Source organism: Tauraco erythrolophus, chromosome 12, assembly GCF_009769465.1.
Source record: "Tauraco erythrolophus isolate bTauEry1 chromosome 12, bTauEry1.pri, whole genome shotgun sequence".
Classification (NCBI taxonomy): domain Eukaryota; kingdom Metazoa; phylum Chordata; class Aves; order Musophagiformes; family Musophagidae; genus Tauraco; species Tauraco erythrolophus.
The window spans coordinates 14,574,849-14,596,150 of NC_141476.1; the positions used below are offsets into that span (position 1 = coordinate 14,574,849).

Consider the following 21,302-nt stretch of genomic DNA (forward strand, 5'->3'; position numbering starts at 1 on the left):
AAGGTTGATGCAAATTTAGGAATAGTTTAAATGGATATAAATCTGTTTTCCCATAGTTACTCATCTGAAGATTTTCAATGAGCTCTAACCGAGGCTTCCTTTCATAACAGGAAAAATAAGTAAAGATGTCTCAGGTCAGTTATATGATTCCAAGTCCACAGTCATTAAAAATGAAGCCGTTTCTCTAAATTATAAGATTGAATGAAAAAATTTATATTAATGTTATCTTTAAATGTGATTGTGGTCTTTTTAAGTTTTATCACATTTGCAACACTCTTATGGTTTCCTTTGAAACCTTTGAATAAAAATGTATTTTTGTAAATGGAAGCTGTGAGCCTCAGGCATAACTGCTTTCTGTCAGAATCTAAGTGCCACTCCCCCTGCCTCCCCCACTCCCAACCAGTAACAGCAAAATCTGAACAGAAAAACACCTGTCCCTTGAGCTTCAAGATAAAAACTTGTATTATGAGTTCCTAAATACTTTTTAAAAAAAATAATCCCTTGACAGTCATAGCACTGAAACAAACCATTGAGTGTCATTTTAAAGTAGCTTGCAACATCGTCCGCTAAGCTAAAACGTTCTTAAAGATGAGAATGGAGATATTCCAATGTATTCTCTGAGGTCTTATATTTTTTTCCTGAGAATTTAGTTTTTTTAGAGTGAAATGTTACTTTTGCCTGCTCCATTGTCTTTTGTATGTCAATAGTTGTATATTGAAGACTGTAATGTAATGTGAAGGTGGCTCCTGGTTTTCTTTTTCCTTGTCTTTTAATACTCTTAAACCAGGATTTCTTCCATATTCCTGCTCTAATGCTAGTGAAGAAAAATAATATTTTCTTGTAGAAAGGTAACTTGCCATCTCTTTAGTAAAAACTGAATTAATTCAGTAATTTCAAGCATCTGTGCTCCTCCAACTTTCAGTGTTACAAAGCTACAAAGGACTAGAGAATACAGTAAGTCTGTAATCTCTAATGCAAGATGTCATTTAGTTTGGAATCGTGGCAAAACCACTGTATTGGCTGGTTAAGGTAATCCACAAAAATGATATCCCTACGATTGAACATAGTGAAAAAGCCTTTGAAAATAAATGGTTTGATTCTGTTCACTTTGCAGCATCTGTTGCTCTTTGTCATTGTCTTCCATGTCTTTAATTCACTCATTCATGATAATCATTGAATATAATTTCTGAACTACTTGAAAATTTGTTTTGAATTTATGCACTGAATTTCTGTGCTAATAATGCCAGTCTTGGGATCATAAATGTTGAGTATATTAGTAGATTTTAAATGGGAAATTTGCTATATCTAGAGGAGTTTTGAAGTTTATTGGGACCTTTTAAGTTTATATAAATAATTAAAAAATGATGAGATTTAGAAAAGAGAAAAATTACAATTAAATAAAAGCAGGACTGTAAATGAGTAGTTTACATTTGTATGCTCTTAACTGAGCGTATGCCTAATAAGATGCAAATATTAAGAGAATCAAGATCCGTACACGTATTAAACCAGTGCTATTTAATGATAGAACAGATTGAAAGTGTCTGACTGTACAGAATTCTACCACTGGCAGTACGTTTTTCTATCTGAAATAACTGATAAAATACATGATTTCAAAAGGTTATTTTCTTAAGGTTTTGAATTTTTCATTTAGTCTGAGCTCAGGTGTTAGTGGATTATATGGTTGTGTGGAATTAGTGTTTTTTTTCTGGTGGGGTGTTTTTTGGGTTTATGTAGTTTGTTGTTGTTGGCTGTGTGCTGTGTTTTTTTGTGTTTGGTTTTGTTGTTTGGGGGCTGCTTTTTGTTTTGTTGTAGTTTTGTTTTTAGAGTGTGAAGTTGCAGAATATCCATTAATACAAAAAAGTCTGGTACCATGCATCTAAGTAATTTAATTCCTGCAATTAAATGTCTTCTGGCACAGCCCTTGTGGCTATTCAGGAATTCATATTTCTATAAATTCAGTATGCTGTGTAGGCAGTGAATAGAGGGGAAAAATGAAAAGAAAAACAAACATAAAAATATAACCTGAAATCAACATCATAAACCATCATAATTTAGGATAGTTATCTATGTTCCAACCTTAACATGGGCAAAATCCTTTTTGACCTTGATTTGTATTGAGTAAGAAGTGTAAGATGTACCTCTTAAACAGAGACAGACCCCTGCACGCAGATGTAGTACAAATATTTTAGGACAAGTTACTGTGTTTTGAAAAACCTTGAAGTGTAAAAACCCAGTAAGATAAAATAGAAATGTTGTTATTCACTGAGAGATTAATTATTTCTAATGTTTTTCTTTGTCACATCTATTGAGTAAAGTCTGTCTATAGTTTAGGTTTATATATTTGAGTGTTGTGAAGTTGTTGGTGCCTTTCTGTATAACTCAATAAAATTATTTTTTCTGTTGGAGGTACTTTTTGTTGAATTCAGTTCTTTCTGTTGAATCCCCTTTGCTTGCATCTGACCTTTATGTTGATTTTGCTTCATTTTTTCATTTACCATGCTGTTCAGTTTTTGGATGCCAGGAGAACAAAGGTTTGTCCACTATTTGCAGTCAATTTATTTTTTCAAAATTCAGTATTGCTTATTGTGGTTTTTATTTTGTTTGCTTGTTAGAGATACGGTAATCCTGTTTACTAAACATGTTCATAGCTTTGCTTGCCAAAAGAAAAAAAACAAAACCAACCAGCCCCTACTCAGCCCCTCCCCAAAGCCCCCTTCAATTATGGTGAGTGCTTTGATTGACTTTAACAGTACTGTTGAGCACCATGAAGGGCAGAATTACCTTTAGTCTATGAAGTAATTTAGAAAACATGGAATACTGAGTCTTTCAGCTTTGTAGGTACATGTTGACTATATTAATGGATGTGTCACTGTCTAGAGTTTGATTTTGTTCGTTTGCCTTTCTTTGCTATTTATTTTATCTGTAGCTGACACTATTTTGTGTGTGTTGTCATCTTTTTTTTTTAGAAGCACTTGAAAGATATAATTAAAAATAGTCACATGCATTTGCTATTTTATAAAGTCATTGGATATACTTTCATCATTGTTTCTAATGAGTTTTTGTAATAGCATACAACAAAAGTTTAATCAAAGACTAACCCTACATTCAGATTCTAAATTGATTTTTTTCTTTTCTGTTTGCAGCATCTGCAAATGACAATCCAGGCACTTCAAGATGAGCTTAGAACCCAGAGAGACCTTAACCATCTTCTCCAGCAAGAAAGTGGAAACCGAGGGGCTGAGCATTTTACCATTGAGCTCACAGAGGAGAATTTCCGAAGACTTCAAGCAGAACATGATAGACAAGCTAAAGAGCTCTTCCTGTTGAGAAAAACGCTGGAAGAAATGGAGCTTAGGATTGAAACACAAAAGCAAACACTAAATGCCAGAGATGAATCAATAAAAAAGCTTCTGGAAATGTTGCAAAGTAAAGGTTTGCCATCTAAAGGAATGGAAGATGACAATGAGAGAACTCGAAGGATGGCAGAGGCTGAATCTCAGGTTAATCATTTAGAAGTGATTTTAGATCAGAAGGAGAAGGAAAACATGCATCTTAGAGAGGTAAGGAAAAAGTCATCAATTTGTTTAAAAGATATTGTCCAAGTACTTGCTGCAGTTTTAGAAATACACTTTAGAATATCTAAGTGTTTTCTTTTTCTGCTCTCATTTCTTCTTAAAAAAGATGAAATGCATTTTTTTTACATCTGTAATAAATACACAACAGGACTATATGACATTTGAAAACAAATATAAGAAATTACGTAAGAAAAGTAATTTGGGTCTTATTGTCTCTGACGTTGCTTTGCGTAGTTTCTGTAATCTTTGTATTTTAACAAATGGGTGTTTGGCAAGTGAAGACTAGAACTACTGAAGAGGGAAGCAACACCATCTGCTGCTATAACTACATAGTCATGAGTGCATGCTACTTCTGTGTTTGATTTTATACCCCTTGTGTTTGAAAGGAGTGTTTTAAAATGTTTTGCTTTCCACATAAACAAAGGCTTCTGCCTATATGGATTTCTAATGTATTTTCATGTGTAGTGCCTCAACTTTTTGAGTAAATAAACCACGTAATGTTGCCACATTAAAACACTGGGGTGATGGCTGCACTGTACTTTGAGAGATCTTTAATTTGATCCCAAGCCCACCCACACCAGCTGCCCACACCACTTGTGAATGCGATCTTGGGACTGGTTTTGGGATGAGTGAATTAGTACAATTGAAAGAAAATCCAATCTGACGTCAAGCCCATCTGCCCCTGTACATCCCAGCAGCCCATCAGCATTGTCATGTGGCTAGTGTCAGGCAAACAAGACAGTGTGAGTCTTCCTCAGAAAGACTGTTACTTCCTGCTAAGAGGGGCAAGAATTGCAGGGAGATCAAATACAAGCTACCCACAGTAAGAGGAATCTGGATCAACAGGTCTGTTTCCTTAGAAACTCAGCAACAGCGTAGTCTGAATTTCCAATCTAGTGAAAACACCGATTTGCCTGACACATCAAAGCATGAAAAAAATCAGTGCAAGAGCACAGAAACCATTATTGGCTCCTGTGTGTCACTAACCGTGTGAATGCTAGAGGTTAAGAACAGCTATTTACATCTACAGAATGTTGTCAAAATATTTTCTTCACTATGGACAAATTCTTTCATATTTAGCTTATGGCTCCTTTAGTTTTCTATTTTCTTTGCCCTTTTTTTTTTTCCTTCTCTAACCTAGAATATGTATTGAGGACTCAGTGGTATCTGAGGCCCCGCTGAAGCTTGAAAACTGGAAAATTTGCAAGGCACAATGATACATTTTAGTAAAGTTTTCTTGTGAAGATGTACATCCTGAATCTTTTCACGGGCAGAATTTTAATTGAAAAGAAATGCCACCCGTTAATGAGATTTCAAAGTCAATAGATCCTGAAAGGAGTTGCGTAAGGAATTAATGATACTGAGTTTGTGATGAGGGAGGATTGTGGGAGAAGTTCCATAAACTAGCAGGCAAGTTTCTGGATTTAGATCTGCTATTCTGAGAGTAGTGCATACAGTTTGTTTCAAGGATGGATGATATATTATTGATGGTTTTGTTATATGATTGTATTTCGCCTGTGACACCAGCAGCACCTCAGTTTGTGAATCCTAATTTGGTTATGTATTGGAAATGCATAAATTTACAGCGGAAATTTGAAGGAGGTTTCTAAGTAGCACAGTAGTCGAGAGCAGTGAGAGAAATAGAACTAAATAGAGCTTGAAAAGTAGCTGAAGTGTAAACTTCCAAGTCAAGTCCTTGAGCATCCAATTTATTGATTAGTCCAAGGAATGCTGAAAGGACATCGTATTGCTGCTTGTAGACTGTGGATGTTTCTCCCGTGTTTATACTGAATTAGTTTTATGTTTGAGTGCCCCTGGCAGATGTGAAGTTTTGTTGTACGCAGCTTGGAAGTACAGTTTGTAGGGTGTATGAACTCCTTAGAAACTAAATGTTTAGTAGATGACTGCTTTTTTTTCCAGGAATCTGTATACGATTGTTCAAGTGTGCTCTTGAAAAATGTTCTGATGTCCTGATTTTCTCTTTTGCTTTCTCTTGTTACGGGAAATTGTCTGCATGGTTTGAGGGAATATCAGATGTTCTGTGTAGTTTTATCGCTTTGTTAAACACCCAAATGGATCTACTTTTGATCTTCATGTGTAGCTTGGTAAGTCCTTGTTATTCTGCAGTGCTTGTTTGAATTGCTGTCACTGCATGTAGTCTTCATCCTTCACAATATGGTTTTCCAACATGATAAAACAGGAATTAGCGTGTTGAATCTTCTGCAGTAGTCCCTTCAGTGGATTGATATTTTTATTTTTATTTTTATTTTTTTTTTAACCAGTGTTTGTAAGCTTTTGTCCTACACGTGTAAATGACCTTGCAGAGTTACTGGATTTTTTTTTTTCCTCCTGCGACTGCTTTAACTGTAGACTAGAACTTGGATATGCTTTAATTAATTTCATTCATGAATTATTTAGTATTCACTCAAATTACATTAATCTTCCTGTATCTTCAAGAAAATATTTGTCATTTTAGAACTTCATCTAAAACATTCTGGTTTCTGTATTTTTACAGGTTGGAGTATAGAGCTTATGTGTTGAGTATATTTCTGAGAAACTAGTATATTGTCATGTGTAAGATACTATTTTATCAAATCCTGAGCCCTTCTTTCTGTTTTTTAATTAGTTTTGCTATTTGACTTTCTGACACTGCGCTTGAAACAAATCAAGGAAGATAAACTTCTTTGTAGCAGCAAATTAAATTATTCAATGAACAGAGTTTACTAGTGTCTCAGTTTACCCTGACAATGGTTGATTCTGCGGTAGTCTCAAGCCGAGAGTGCTATCTATGAAAAAAGCTGAAGATGGTGGAAATGAGGTTTAATGTGGAAAAAATAACTGAAGACTACTGGTTTTCTACAGCCTCAACACTACATTAAAAAGCATATGTAGATCGACTTCTCATAAGCTATGCTGTTGGTATTTAGTTTAAAAATACTTTCAACGTGAAGTTTGTCAGTTCTTGAAACCTAATTGTGTACCAGCCTGTTACCTTTTAAATGAAGGAAGGGCGAGACTTACATCTATTTTGCTAAGCTTTTGAGTTGTGTTTTCCTCTAACACAACCATATCTTTCTCCCTTATGCTGCACTAAAATAGTGCCAAAGCTGGAATCTTTCTTCTCTCTTGTTCGTTCAGTCTTTTAGATCTCTCAACATGGTGGAATAGAAAGCTAATGGATGAGAAGCAGAAGAAACTGATTTTATTATTAATAGTCGCTGGTGGGTGGAATTTTGGCCGAACCAGAGAATTAAACTAATGCTGTGAGAGAAACTGAAGCAACTGGTTGCGAAACATAGACAATTAAGGACACCCTGTTCTACACACTTATGTCTCCAATGGCTGTCAGTTCTGTCTCCTTGACCTGCACCCTCCTGAGCACTGATCATACTAGGGATTGAATTGTAAGGGATATGTTCTTTGCTATTCCAGAGCTGCTTTTGTCTAGCTAGGGTAGAGAGAAATAACTTGGCTTGTTGTCCTTCAGTCTCTACCACTTTGTCAATTATGAAATGTTTCTCATATTCATTTTCTGCCCATTTCATGTAGGCATGCGCATTACCAGAAACGAATATCCTACTGTTCTGATTCAAAATAATTTGCCAAATATCCAAGAATCATTTAAAAATTTATCTTTCTTAAGCCATTGATTGTTTCCTTTTTTTTCTGTGAATAGCTGTAGCAGAATTTCTTAATATAGCTTCCCTCAGAGATCTGGAATTTCTCCAGGCCTTAGATTTTATTTCTTAAAGAAGGTACAGAGAAGAGACATACAACTAGGTAGTGTACCAGAGACATTTGAATAACTCTGGAAAATAAAACAACTGTTTTTTCTTTGTTTTCATAGTCTTAGCAGATTTGGACTCGTGGTATGTTAACTACCTGGCCCTCAAAGATTGTACCTTTATAACTTTGTTTCACAGAGGCAAACTTGTGATGATAGGTTTACTCAAATTTTGTGTTTGAAGGTCTTATGAATGGCAGATTTGAGGCTTGTTATACAGAAGGAGGACGGCATGTCAGGGGAAGTTGGAGTCCTTTTATAGGAACAGTGAAGAATGTCAGTGTCCATAAGGTTCATTAAAATGTTGGGAAATAAGTTATGCAAAAAATGAGATTTCTTTCCATGTGTTAAGGAATTCAAAATGTAGACAATAAACTCTCACAAGGATAGCTAGATTCACAGCTTTGCTTTATTTATAACAGAAGTTTCCTTACTTCCTGATTGACAAAGCAAGAAAGAACAAATAAAACTATGATTGAGTAGCACAAAGCCTGAGCACGTGTTTCTGCTTCAGTTTTGCAGATGCAGCCTATTGAGGAGAGCTCAATGTTGAGCTCTTTTCCATGACCTCTGAGAACTGTCCAGTTTGTACAGTTTTCCATCACTGAGTTAGGCTGAATCCTGTGTCTGTAACTCGGTAACCTCACTCAAGTATTTTTGTTAATGTTTTTCAAAGGTAGCTAAATTTTATTAATATTTGCTGAGACAAAATGCTAAAGCATTTGCTTTGAGGAAATAATGTATCCTGTGTGGAACAAAGTGGTCTTTGCAAATACACACACATAAGAAAAAGGACATTCTTGGGCCAGGTAGTCTCCCTGAAGTATGTTAATGGTTGAAAAAATGTCTTGAAGCCATAATGATATACCATGGCATTCTTTGTGTTCAGAATTATGTGATCATGAAGATCACTAAATATACATTCCTGTCAGAAAATGCAAGATGTCTGCCTTAAAGTTCTTAAATTGGTTATCACATGTCTCTTCTAGAATTTAAATAAACATTTTTTTCTCTATAACTTTGTGAGAACTGTAGGTAATATGAGGATTTTATCATGTGGAAATCTAGCACAGATGTTTGGTATTACTTTTTTTAAACATAGTGACCACACATTATTTACTCTAAGTACCATTAAGTATTTTTTTATTATTGCTATTAAAAACTTGCCTTAGGCAAAGTCCCACTGAATTTCTAGTAAAGTCAAATGTTAAAATTCCAGCAACTATTTTATTATATATATATACATGTATATTATGCATACCTCTCTATATAACATACAATTTCACTAAAACAGAATCTGAGATCATATAGGATTTTTATGTACACGTTTAAACTCTTATCTTGAATGTATTCTTAAAATAATGTTGTTGCACATGGTTTCAAGCTACAGCTTTTTTTATATTTAGTAGAAAGAAGAACACAGCTTTTTTATTATAATTTAGAGCGTAGTTTTAAACTTTCAACGGTTTTTAAAAACTTGCTCTATCTTTGAACTCAGCTTGGTCAAATAATGAAGGCTGCTGATAGGATTTGAACTGCCATCATGAATCAGTTATTGCATGTTTTTAAAGTTATTAATGGAGCAAAGTTCCTTCTTCCACTGTGAATAGAACAGATGCCTTGCAGACTTTTGGTGTTTACTGTAAATGTCTTACACTGGAGCCAGTAGTAATTTACTAAGGAAATGCTTTATCGACACCAAACGTTCCTTCCCTGAAGTTAGTTACACAGATTAACAACCATTCTAGACTGAACCTCTTTATTAGATTCATTAGTGCCTCTTTCCTTTTATTTCTCCTGGCTCAGCTCAAAATATTAATCTAATCAGTTGCTATAAAGACAATTACTTTCTATCAAAATATCGATAGTAATATGTGTTGTTAAGGTGACCTCTTAAGTATACAGAAGGACTTTGCAATGTTGGCAGTCACTCCAGACATGAGACAGTAGACAGAACCTGAGTAGACAGAACCTGATTATGCTCTAGAGAACAGTTATTACTTCTAACATAGCCCATTCAGATTTTGTTATGCCCCATAAAATCCTTGCCAGGGTGCTTGGTTGCGATAGTTTTTATAAGTCTCTGTGGAGGATTAGAAAGCTTTATTCATTTAGAAATCAGTTTCTTTAAAGACAGGATTGCGCTCCATGACGTCACCACCAGTAGTTGGGAATCTAGAATGTGAGAAAACTGTCAAACTGACATGTATCAGAGTAGCAACTAACTAAATTATTTGAGGAAGAGGGAGAAAAATCAGATTCGTGAATAAGCTGGGTTCACTCCATCTTCCAATATGTGGAGGTCATAAGTGTTGATTCTGCCAGCATTCCTGGAAGGTGCATCCTTCAGAAGGTAATCCGGGGACTGTCTTGCTGTAAAACTGGTTTGTCCCCGTATATGGAAATACTGTCTTTGCAGGCTGTTTGCTCAGTTCACACCTTTACAACTTTCAGGCTGCGTATAAACATTTTAGAAACTAGCCAATAATGAGACACAAAAATGATTGATTTTGATTTCTGTCATAGGTTTTGTTTCCTTTCATCTTCTTTTATCTTGTAAAATCTCTGTTCTATAAACATGCTGCTACTCATCTCCAAGGCAGTAACTTCATTACTCTGTTCTATAACGTAATTAATTTTCTCTAACTTCATCTTGTCCTTCATATGAATGACAATAGCTTACATATGTGACTCACAGCTCTGATATTGATGTATTTTCACAGAAAGAATTAGAGCTTAATTTGCGGGGAAGAGTGGAGTTGGTTACCCTTGAATTCCTATGTATACTTTTCTGCTTTAGACTCTCTCCTGTGTGCAAGAAGATACACCTAGATAGTAGTTACGCCATGGAATAGATTGCCCAAAGTTATTGAAAAACCTTATTGGGATGAGGAGATACAAGATACAGATCGTAAATCCCACAGAATTTATGCTCATAATACAGTTTATTATGCTTAGAAGTGTGTTTCAAAGTAATTTGATCATATTATGTGCTATCTTCAACATTTATTTTATAATTACTTTAATTTAGTAATTCTGTTCCCATTAGATAATTCATAGGTAAGACTTTTCTTAGAATGGTCATTAGAAAAAGAAAAACTCAGAGAGAATGTGGAAATTTGCCACCCGTACTGAAATGAAACTAAACTTGAGGGATTATACATCTCCTTAGTTGTTCTGCACAATGTAACACCGAGACAGTGCTATTTGATAGAAACCGTGTTTCTTAATCACTTCATCCGTTCAGGGAGAAGTCATATTTCTATCTCTTAAAGCCCCTAAAAAAAAAAAAGGTAAAATGAGTGTTGCCATCTTGTTCATACAAAACATAATGGAAATAAATAAAAGAGGAGAAAAGAAACATCACAGAAGACAGATATAAAAACCAAAACAAAGCACCAAATCATTTAAGATATAGTTTTATTGTATACATAGCTCATCGTAAACAATGATTACCTCTTTCATCTCGCTGGGATCAGTCAGCTCAAAATCAAGGAAGTACTTCACAGGAGAGAATAAGTGTGTCTTCCAGAACTCCAGTCTAAATATAACGGAAAATTGATCTGTCCTCTGCTCTGTGTTGCCAATAACGTTTGCATGCTTTGCAGTTTATTTTTAACAGATTATCTCTGTGTCTATCTTACTGTAATACTTATCTTTCATAGATGAGGAAAAGGAAGCAAAAGGTAAGTCAGCAAACTGCCCAGGTATTCTCAGGAAATTCATAATGAAGCAGGGGGGAGGATCTACATGAGTTCCATGTATGTTCCCTGACCACCGTTATCCATTTCAGTCCACTATGTAAATGGGACTGCACAATTAGAAGAAGGAGTGTCTTTATTCAAAGATTTGAATTTAAAATAGAAGAATGTATTTTAACATGCTACCATGTTAAACAGATTTTGTTTAAAACAGGAGCTACTAGAAACTGCTGTAAGCCACTACAGTCAAATTGCCTTAAGGAGGAGACAGCTGGAAATGAAAAGGCTTGGGAAAAGGGTAGCCCTGATAGTTGTGTGAAGAGTAGGCTGTGGGTAAGAGGATTTTCAATTGTTAATTTAAGATCAGCTGAGTGCTTGGTGTGGGAGAGTTGCCATACAGGTGTGAGATTTCCAGTACAAGCACTGCTCCTTGCAAGCATGCTGTTTCAAGCCAGCCAGACCTGGAGAGCTTTTCAAATAACCAGTTCTGCCCACTGCAAAGCAGTCAGTGTTTTGTGTATTTTGAAAATTCAGAGGGATCAATTCAATTCCAAGTGTGGGTGATAGTGTACATCATTAACATTTGATAGCTTGTGATGCCACTTGTGAAAATCTAATGTTCTGAAAGGCTATTGCTTTCTATTTTCCTTCTATTACGTATTGTCTTTCATAGTCTTGTAAGATCATGTGAGCCAATTGGTAGTAAAAGAAGTGTAGACTTGGTTACATAGTATTAATGTAGGTTCTAGGCTGTTCTTTTTATATTGAAAAAGAAAAAGGGTTTTCAGGGTGAGGTGAAAGAATAAAAGCTTCAGTCAAGTGGATTCTTACTTGTGCTGAATTATTATTGTTCATACTTCTCAAACAAACAGAATTAAACCACATCCATCTAATCTTCTGCTTCCACTGGACACATGTGAGTAATGTGTCCCACTTTTGCTTACTCCTAACTGCATTTCATATTGAGGTAAAACTGACTGAATCTAGTGGGTGTTTTTTCAGCTTCCTTTGGGGCATTAGCTGTTGGGCAATGTTTAAGTCAGGATGTAAAATATCATTACTTAATGATCTGATCTTTTATGGCAGATGCTGTCTTACCACTTAAAAATGTTGCAAATAATTTAAGACCATACTAGTAAGCAAGCGTTAGAGTAACAATCATGTTGGGTGCATTTACTGCAATTTAAAATCACTGACCTTCAGCCAGCAGGCATAAGGAATTGGAAACGTGCTTATGAAGTAGATTTCAAACCTGAACCAACTTCATATATATAGTCTTACAACACCCCAGAAGGAAAATCAGTCTGAAAAATTATTCTATCATCCATTTAAATGAAAGCTACTGTTGAATCTTTTTAAAACAGTGCTTTCCCACTGTATGAATATTTCCAGATGAATATTAGAAGAAACTGAGAATCTGAATAATTTCAGTTATTGTTGAAGCTGCTGTAAACTAGCATCTCTTTTACTTACCGCCTCCCACATCATCTCACAAGAAAACCGTAGAACTCTAGAGGAAAATGAAGGTTTCATAAAAATAATAGTTTGAAGAACATTCACTGTCCTTTATACCTATATAGCTCCAAGATCACAGTAAGTTCAACAAACCCCATTTTGTCATTTTCAGGGCTAGTCTTCTAAATTCTAAAACTAAACTGCTACTTTCAGCACGTCGCATGTTTTAGCTAAGTTGAGGGTCCTTTGTCTTAGGAATCATGCAGTCTTTTACCTGGACTAAAAAGCCAGGTATTGCAGTCATGCGAGCCCGACTTCCGGAAAACTGCAACAGGCCAGCCTCCTGCCAGAGACTATGTACGTGTGTCTACGTATCTGTATGTACAGATTTTTCCTTTGTGTGGATGTAAAGAACCAAAAGACACAAACGTGTTTTGTCATCTTTAAAAAAAACACCACCACCCCCCCAACCCCTAAAAAGGAAAGACATTGTTTAATTTGCGAAACTTTTTATTTGTACACATCTTAAACTCTGTGTGAGTGAGTTTTGCCTTCGTATATGCATGGCCTATCTCAGTAACAAGAGTGGAAGTGTAGTATAGGCAGTAGAATATGGCTAATAATGTAAACTCTTCCTAAAGTTTCACCTGAAACTAAATTTGGTGAAGGAAAGATTAGATTAGAAGGTTAGATTAAACCATTTAACAAAACAGGATTTTTCGATTTAATAAACAGACGTAAACTTGTTGAAACAGTCTGACCACTTTCTTCAGAAAAGACATGTAGCCTTTGATCTAGTGGAACTGGAATTTAACTAGTCACTAATTAGCTGATCATATCCTAATTTGTAGATTTATTCATTAGCTTGTGAGATAATCTTGATTATAGGTCAGTTTTTTTTGTTGGCAGCTTGGGCTTGGTAGTCCAAAATGATTATGGAGCTCTCAATATATTTATTTGCAAATATAAAATTTGATAAATGAGCATAAATAAATCCTATCTCGCTATAAAGATTTGGTTAAAGTATTGATGAATGGAACCCCAATGTACTCTGAAAGACATATCCACCAAAATTATGGATATATTTGAATGTACTGAGGACTAAATCCTGCTTGTGTTTTTCTGAGTAAAATGAAGTTAGTGGGATTGAGTGACTTCAGGTGAATAGAATTAGATTTGAAAGAACAAACAAATTGAGAGTTGGTTACTGCTTGGTAACTGCTTAGTTAACACTGGTTGGAAGGAAGTGGTTCACTGTAGCTTTTGGGTAGATGGAGCTGACTTCTTCACCTGCTCGGCGTGTCTCCATTTAGCAACACATATGTCATCACGCTCATGTGTAGAAGTACTTTGGTTGCTTTTCAGATTGCTTTCTCCCTGAATCGTAAATCTTTAAAAACCAAACAACAGACTTTTTAGAGCCATTTATGTATAATGAATATATTTAGAGTAGTTGCTAGTTCTGTGTATTCTTGTGACTGTTGTTTCCACAATTAATGACAGTATTATTATAGGCAGTTATTTGAACTCAGGGGACTATTTACTACTATGCATATCTGCAGGGTTTGGACCCTTGCCTGTTCCTTCCACTTTCATACAAAAGAGTTGAGCAATATTCCTGCTGATCTTTTATTAAAACTTCATGGTTCTTGTTGAAGGAAATAAAGTGATAAATAGAAATGATATGTGATCCAGGGAAGTGTGAATCAGACGTGTTTCCCTTATTACTGTAAGAGGAGTGCATATGCAATACTGTAATGAATTATCTATTTTTTGGGGGTGTAGAAAAGCAAAACTGTTGTGTTTCCTACTCTGTAGACTCAGGAGGTGTAAGAGGCATATCTAGTATGTTCATTATTGCTCTGCATTTTACACAACTTAACTCGAATTTATTCTCTTTAAATACACAGCTTGCATTCTCTCCAGGACAATTAAGATTCTGGAAGATTTTGTACATAGTCCAAGTTCCACTGATAAAATTCAGAAGAAGAAAAATAATCTAATAACTAACATAGAGAAAAATGCTTAGTCAACTTACTGCTGTACTGGGTAATTGCAAACAGGTGGTTCTTAGTGGTGTGTCACTGAGTTCTGGCTACTGTATTCCTCCATTAACAAAATTCTTGTGCTGCCATTGCTCTGCTGTGCTGACAATCTGATTCCTAATTCACTTCAAACAAGTGTTTCTTGTGAACGTTTTCCAAATGGTGTTAGTAAAGGGACATCTTACTAAAGGGGATGTGCTTCACACACTGTTCTTAAAATCCGCATTTGCAGAATGCATTATCTTCATCTATTAACAGATAATTAACAGCTGTATATATGTTTCTTTAGTCACGCTGCTTTAATTGGCTTTGACGCTCTCATATTTTATTTTCCTGAATATGTATTTATTCACAAAAATATGTGGATCTTAGATTTTAAATTTATAACAATGAATTTAAGCTAAATGATGGGTGTGGCTTTTTTCCTTTGACTCATTATTTGACTCAAAATTAAATGTTGGAAAAAAGTATTCTCTTAACATGTGATGTTTAGAAGGAAAACTTGAATAATTCCCCAGTGTGTGATATCTTTTTCAGCAAGTTTCTACAATAGTGAGTTACTTAAATTTCTAAGTTTTCTTTATCAGCTGACTTTTTACAAGATTTATTAGCTAAAGCAGTGGTCTTCAGATGCTGAACAAGAAATAGTAGATTGTTTACTATATATCTGAAAGTATTAGGGGGGGAAAAGGTGTTATTAACTTGTGTTCTTATTTGCTACACAACTTTTGTGATTACTGATAATATTCAGATGATATTTTAAGATTAAGGCTTAAGTTCAGATTTCTTCAAGTGAAATCACTTAATTGCAAATGTATATAATCTGTAAGAATTGATCTGTTCGGCAGGATCGCTTTTGACAAGAAACAATTGTTTGGTAGTGAAGTAATGTATTTTCTTGGTAGTTACATGCAGAATAAGTCAAATTATGGTTCAAATGGTTTGGTTGTGGCCGTCTTTAAAGTGTGGTACTTGATGCTGCTTCACCAGTTGACAACACATCCTGCTTATAGGGGAGCTGAAGTGCCATACTTCAGAAAAGAGTGTTATGCCAACAAAAAGAAAAGAAAGTTTCTGCCATACTTCCAAAGCATGATTTGGTTTTATAAGTTCATAGATCTGACTAGTGTAGAAGAGGTTTTAGTCGTTTTATCGTGTTAAATGAACAAATAACCAATGGCATGTTATATAAGCAGTGCATATTAAAATTAATATTATAAATTATTATACAGCTATTATACTATTCTTTTGCAGCATTATTGACATTAAGAGAAAGGTTACATGAATCTTTTAATGGTTTCTAGAGGAACTGTGCTATGAAAACTGGAGGCATGGAGAAACTTAGTGTATTCTATTTTCATATAGACTTCTCCTTGACTCTTCTCAAGGAGTGGAGATTAAAAAAAAAAAGCCACATGATAGATCAAGGGTAGGGAATATTTTTGTCCGATTTGCTTGTTTTTTCAAGGTTCTTTCCAAGGTAGCAATTGGTTTATAATCTACTCTCGTATAACTCGCTAACCAGAGAGTACTTTAAGGTTCACTTTTTCTTATTAGCTTCTGATTCTGCAGTCATGCCTTTCCTTAGGCAAGATGCTTGTGTAAACCATTGATCAGAATATAATTATATAGTTTGTTTAAAAACAAAGATGTGAAAAAGTGTCTCCTGAATATTTCTAGTGTTGGTATTTTGAATTACAATGGGAACATGATAGGCCTTATCTCATTAAAAACTCAGTAAACTATGCATGTGCTTGTATGAGTAGTCCCAGTGAACATCATATAAAATTTCATATCATAGGGAGCAATATTAATTAAAGATCTAATCTCTCCTTATGTCACAAACCAATCTCCACACATGGAGATTTGTAATGAGAACCGTTAAAATTCAGTAGTGTACTTTGTTATGAGAAATGCTGCGTATTTCCTTAATACCCAGTACCATTCCCACATACCACTTCCCCATTTACATACACCTTGCTTTGTTTCGTTTGGAATAGTTAGACTTCTGCAGACATGCATTTTCATGGATGTGCACTGTGAGGTTTATGAAGATACAGGCTTCCAGCTATATAAAATGCATTCAGCATTGGAGGCTGTAGACGTTCAATTTATGCTTGTTACTTATGTCCCATGAGTTGCTGTGGCCTTCAAATGAGGTACTATAGTTTGCAGCAAGAGTAGCCTGTTAGAGATGAGAAACTCTGTCATTCTACATTTTCAAAGGTAATATTTCCTCTTAAAAAAAAAAAGGGAGGATGCCTAAATAATTCCTAAAAATCAGCTGATATGTGACTTGATGAGTTCGCATCCTTCATGTAAAGGCTGTGAGGTTTCTGTGGTCACTAGATGGCACTCTTGAATGAGAATTGGCTTTCATTCTGGTTTTCACACATGATCGTGCCCTATTTGTTATTTTTCATCGCTTGTTTTGCAATAATAGAATTAAGAGGAGGATTACCTTAATTTAAAGTCGATGGAAAAACAATTTCACAGAGATTTTCATAGTAGTCTGCGAACTGAATGCGGTTGCGAATAGCTGAATCTAAGAATCAAAGTGAGGAGACTAGAAAGTACAGTGCAGCTCTCTACAGAAAAAGTGAAATCAGGAATTCAGTCTGAAGGTATTAGTGGAATTTGATGCCAATGGGTTAGTCAAGGTTTGTAATTTACTTAATTTACAAAAGTAAAAGAGCAAACTAAGATGTCATCTTCCTCTTTTGAATGGATTGGAGTTTCACCATCTTGTGTGCTCTCATACCCCAACTGCCAAGACACACCTGACCATGGATACTATTTGTCTGGGACCTGAAAGGTGGATGGTGGAGAATATCTCAAGTCATGCTGATGTGCGTAGTAGACAATACTTAAATTACTGTGTTCCTTGAGAAGAAATTGCTGAGACTTAGCCAAAATAGCAAAAAAGATCATTGTTTCTATTAAAAATGTAAAAAAGGTTCAAATGAAATCTCGCTTGTGAGATATATAACAGGTCTTCATTATTTTCTTTAGTTTTAAAATTTATATTTGACTCAAAATACATGAGACTTTTAAGCAACATGAAATTAATAGCATAGACTATATGGAAGACATTAAAAGAATTCCAGAACCAGATCCTGTAATAAGAGAGACAGAACATGGTGAGGAACTAGTGACCATGGGAGGGAGGAAAAAACAGATGGGGGAGAAAGCAGAAGACAGACAGATGAATCAGAACTTTGCCTTGTACCCTTGCACCATCAAGATTTTTTGACCTAACTGCTACATATTTAGAAAAATTTGGTGTTTCTAAACACATCTCTCTACTCCTGTAATATTTGCAATGTTTGACTTTGCGTTCAGTACAGGGAGCCTCTATTCTGTAATGTGGTTAAAAAAGGCCTCATCTAAAATCTAGGAAAGTAAATAACATAAAAAAAACCCTAAACAAACTAGTTTCAAATTGTGACGAATGTCTGTGTGTGTATATACAGCCTTGTTTCTTATGTCAGTATACACAGAGTGCTGGAGCAATAGGAATAGGGATTGCCTTGTTTATTTTTTTGCTCATTTTTTCTTTTACATCTATGGTGAGTGAGATAATAAAGCAACACTTTACGGCAGTATTGAGCAGGTGACTGGGGGGTGCAATTGCGTCTTTCTGGAAGAAAAGTTTACTATTAAACGTCTGACAATTATAGTTGAATCATCTTTTCTAGTAAAATATAATTTAATTATTATGAACTGGTCGAGTGTACAGGCAAACTGTGGTAGCGTATTGGGGAACAACTTCTGGTTGTTTCAATTGTTAGTGAGTGTTTAGTAAGATCTTGAGTTCAAGCAGTGGTGAATAGAGCCACTGCATCTCACAGCTTAAGGCATCTGTGAAGCTCGAGCATTCCTTGTTTCAAAATTATGGTGAAGAACTGACCATTCAAAAAACCAGTGTTTTCAGTGAGAAAACATATTGCTTTTTTACATCTTAAGACTCATAGACTACATCATTCCTGATGAATTTATCTGTCCTAGATATAAGTACTTCAACTTTTTACATTTTTACAATTGATTGTGGAAGTGTCAGATAGATGAAAGCGCTCAACATACTGCCTGCTCAGTGGTTGCCTTTGCTGTCATCTATTAAACATCTCTCTTGATGAAAAATTACAGTATTGAAGGAAATTACCGCACTGATTCTTCACTGGTTTTTTGCCTCACATGCAAGATGCCTGTGGAGGTTTCTGTAGCGTGAACAAACTTCTGTTAAGAGATTTTTTTCTGATTTAGTGCGGCTACACATACATGCCACAAACAACTTTTTCCTTTTGTAGAGCTCTCTCAGGAGAGGTTTCTCACAAAGGAAGTAGGATCTATATTCTGTTTAAAAGTGTACCATTATAACACAGGAGGAAGGATTTTTATTGTAGATGCATTGTTATTCCCAACAAAAAAGTTGGTCTGTTTCAGAGCATTGATGGACTGAACACCTGCAAGCTTCAGAGTCAGAACAATCAGTTTGTTCTCAATTATTCATGACTTGCTTGGAGAAAGTAATTTTCAGCTCTCAACTTGAAAAAGGCATATTTTCACATAGGAGTACATCTGGCAGACAAAAGATTTTCTGCTGATAACGAATCTCAGAAACCATTATCAATATAATGTTACCCTTCAGCCTCTCAACAGCATTGTGAGTGTGTACAGAGGTCTTGGCAGTGCTTACATCCCATCTGCACCATTAAGGCACAGGATGATTGGCCAGAAAAAAACCGAAAACTTTGCAAGAGATTGGGAACAGATAAACGTAGTCCCTTATGTGTGTTTTTCTTGTCTCAAAAAAATGTTCATTTTAACACCAGCTCAGATGATAGAATTTATCAAAACAATAGTGGACTTCAAGATGGTAAGACAGGGCTTCTGGAAGGATTCCAAATCTGGGCTACTTTTATCTTTTACTTCCACTGAGCTCTTCAGCAAGTGGGGTTTCTTGTCTCCGTCACACATGGTTGGAAGCCTGGTGCCATGTGGAAACTCATTTTTTAATTTATTAGCCATTTTTTTGGAATGGTCTGTATTTCAGCAAAGTAAAAATACTGGTTTAAATCTCCAGAAAACCTGGATGGTTTTTGTCTGGTGAAAAAATAGAGAGTTAGAAACTTTGACTAAAAGTTTTATGCCTTTGGAAACAAATGATGAATATATTATTAGTGAGCTGCGTATTCCCAGTGTATGAATTTATGGTGGTTGAGCTTCACAAGAATCTTTGATTCCATTTAACATTTTGGAACTTTAACTAATGTAAAATGTATTTGAGTATTTCCTACAATCTCTTCCTGCTAGAATCATTGGGCAGTATATAACAATGATAAATTCCATAAATAAGGGAAAGTGTAGACTGTATGATTACAAATGCCAGCAAGCAGGGTTTGGAACTGGTATGTACCTCATCATGTTGTGACAATGGTGAAATACTTACCAGTTATTTCAAACATGCTGACAGTCTTAAGAGAAACTCTTCAGGGAAGAGAAGCAAAAGAACTAACTTGATATATTTAGTTTACTGGTTGTGGGGTTGTCCATCTGTGGATTCATTGCAAACAAGAATATCAGAGTTCTACGGTGTATCTAAGGGATGGCTTTCTGAGTCCGTGGTCAGGTTAACTAATACCTGTATTCCTATGATTGCAATTATTGCAGCCAAAGCAGTTCAGCCTATGTCTCCTGCATTGACATGTCCTTCGGATTTCCACAGCTGTTTCAGGTGGCTACAGAGGCCACGTTCAGTAATCTCTTCAATCAGATTTCTAGTCTCCGCAGGAGAGATCCATTTGACATCTGTCTTCTCTCCTTATGTTTAGTAGCATACTTTTTGGATAGATATTTGCTATAGAAAAGTCAAATTTAGATAATCGTAAGAGCATGAAGGAATTTATAAAGACAGCTTGTTATGTCAGATTGGAAAAGGTTTTGTAAATGACTTGAATAATTACCTTTGCCATTATGACAGCTAAATTCTCCAGGTAAAAATTATTTATTGTAAACTTGGCAGTCATTAGTGTTTCTAGTCCTTCAGTAGACTGCTGCATCTTGAGGTTGTGGTGACTCACAGTTAGAGTTATGAAAAAGCTTCAAGAATTCTTTTTTCACAAGAGCACCCTCTTCATTTTGCAGATCTGAGTTTAATATTCCAGCTCTAATGTACTGAAATCTTTTGTCTCCCATTCATTTTTCATTTTGCTTCCAAAGTGGAATTATTTTGGCTATAGCAGTATCAGCCAATATCAGGGTAAAATGACTGAGGCTTTTCTGAGACTCTTTTGTCCCACTTTCATACCCTACTGTACTTCATCAAGAGGTGATCTTGAGGAAGCCATACTCAAAACATTTGCCAAGGATAGTTTCAGAATTCCACATTTAATCAAGTTATACACTAACCTGTATTCCTTCTGAGGCACATTCAAATACTGAAGAAATCATATGCCACTTCTTGGGTATCCGAAGAGCCTTGTTATTTGGAGATCGAATCATAGAATGGTTTGGGTTGGAAGGGACCTCAAAGATCATCTAGTTCCAACCCCCCTGCCATGGGCAGGGAAACCTTCCACTACACCAGGTTGCCCAAAGCCTCATCCAACCTGGCCTTTAACACTTCCAGGGATGGGGCATCTACAACATCTCTGGGCAACCTGTTCCAGTACCTCACCACCTCTGAGTGAAAAATTTCTTCCTTCTATCTAATCTAAATCTCCCCTCTTTCAGTTTAAATCCA

The 21,302-nt window shown here is 35.6% G+C and overlaps 1 protein-coding gene across 1 annotated transcript in view; it reads left to right on the top strand.

Annotated features, from left to right (window-relative positions):
• The window catches only part of ERC2 (ELKS/RAB6-interacting/CAST family member 2), a 351,590-nt gene that overhangs the window by 47,975 nt on the left and 282,313 nt on the right, over window positions 1-21,302 (top strand). Inside the window, exon 2 of the mRNA XM_086619268.1 lies at window positions 3,144-3,560. Coding sequence (XP_086475394.1) covers window positions 3,144-3,560 — 417 coding nt within the window. The remainder of the gene's footprint in view (window positions 1-3,143; window positions 3,561-21,302) is intronic.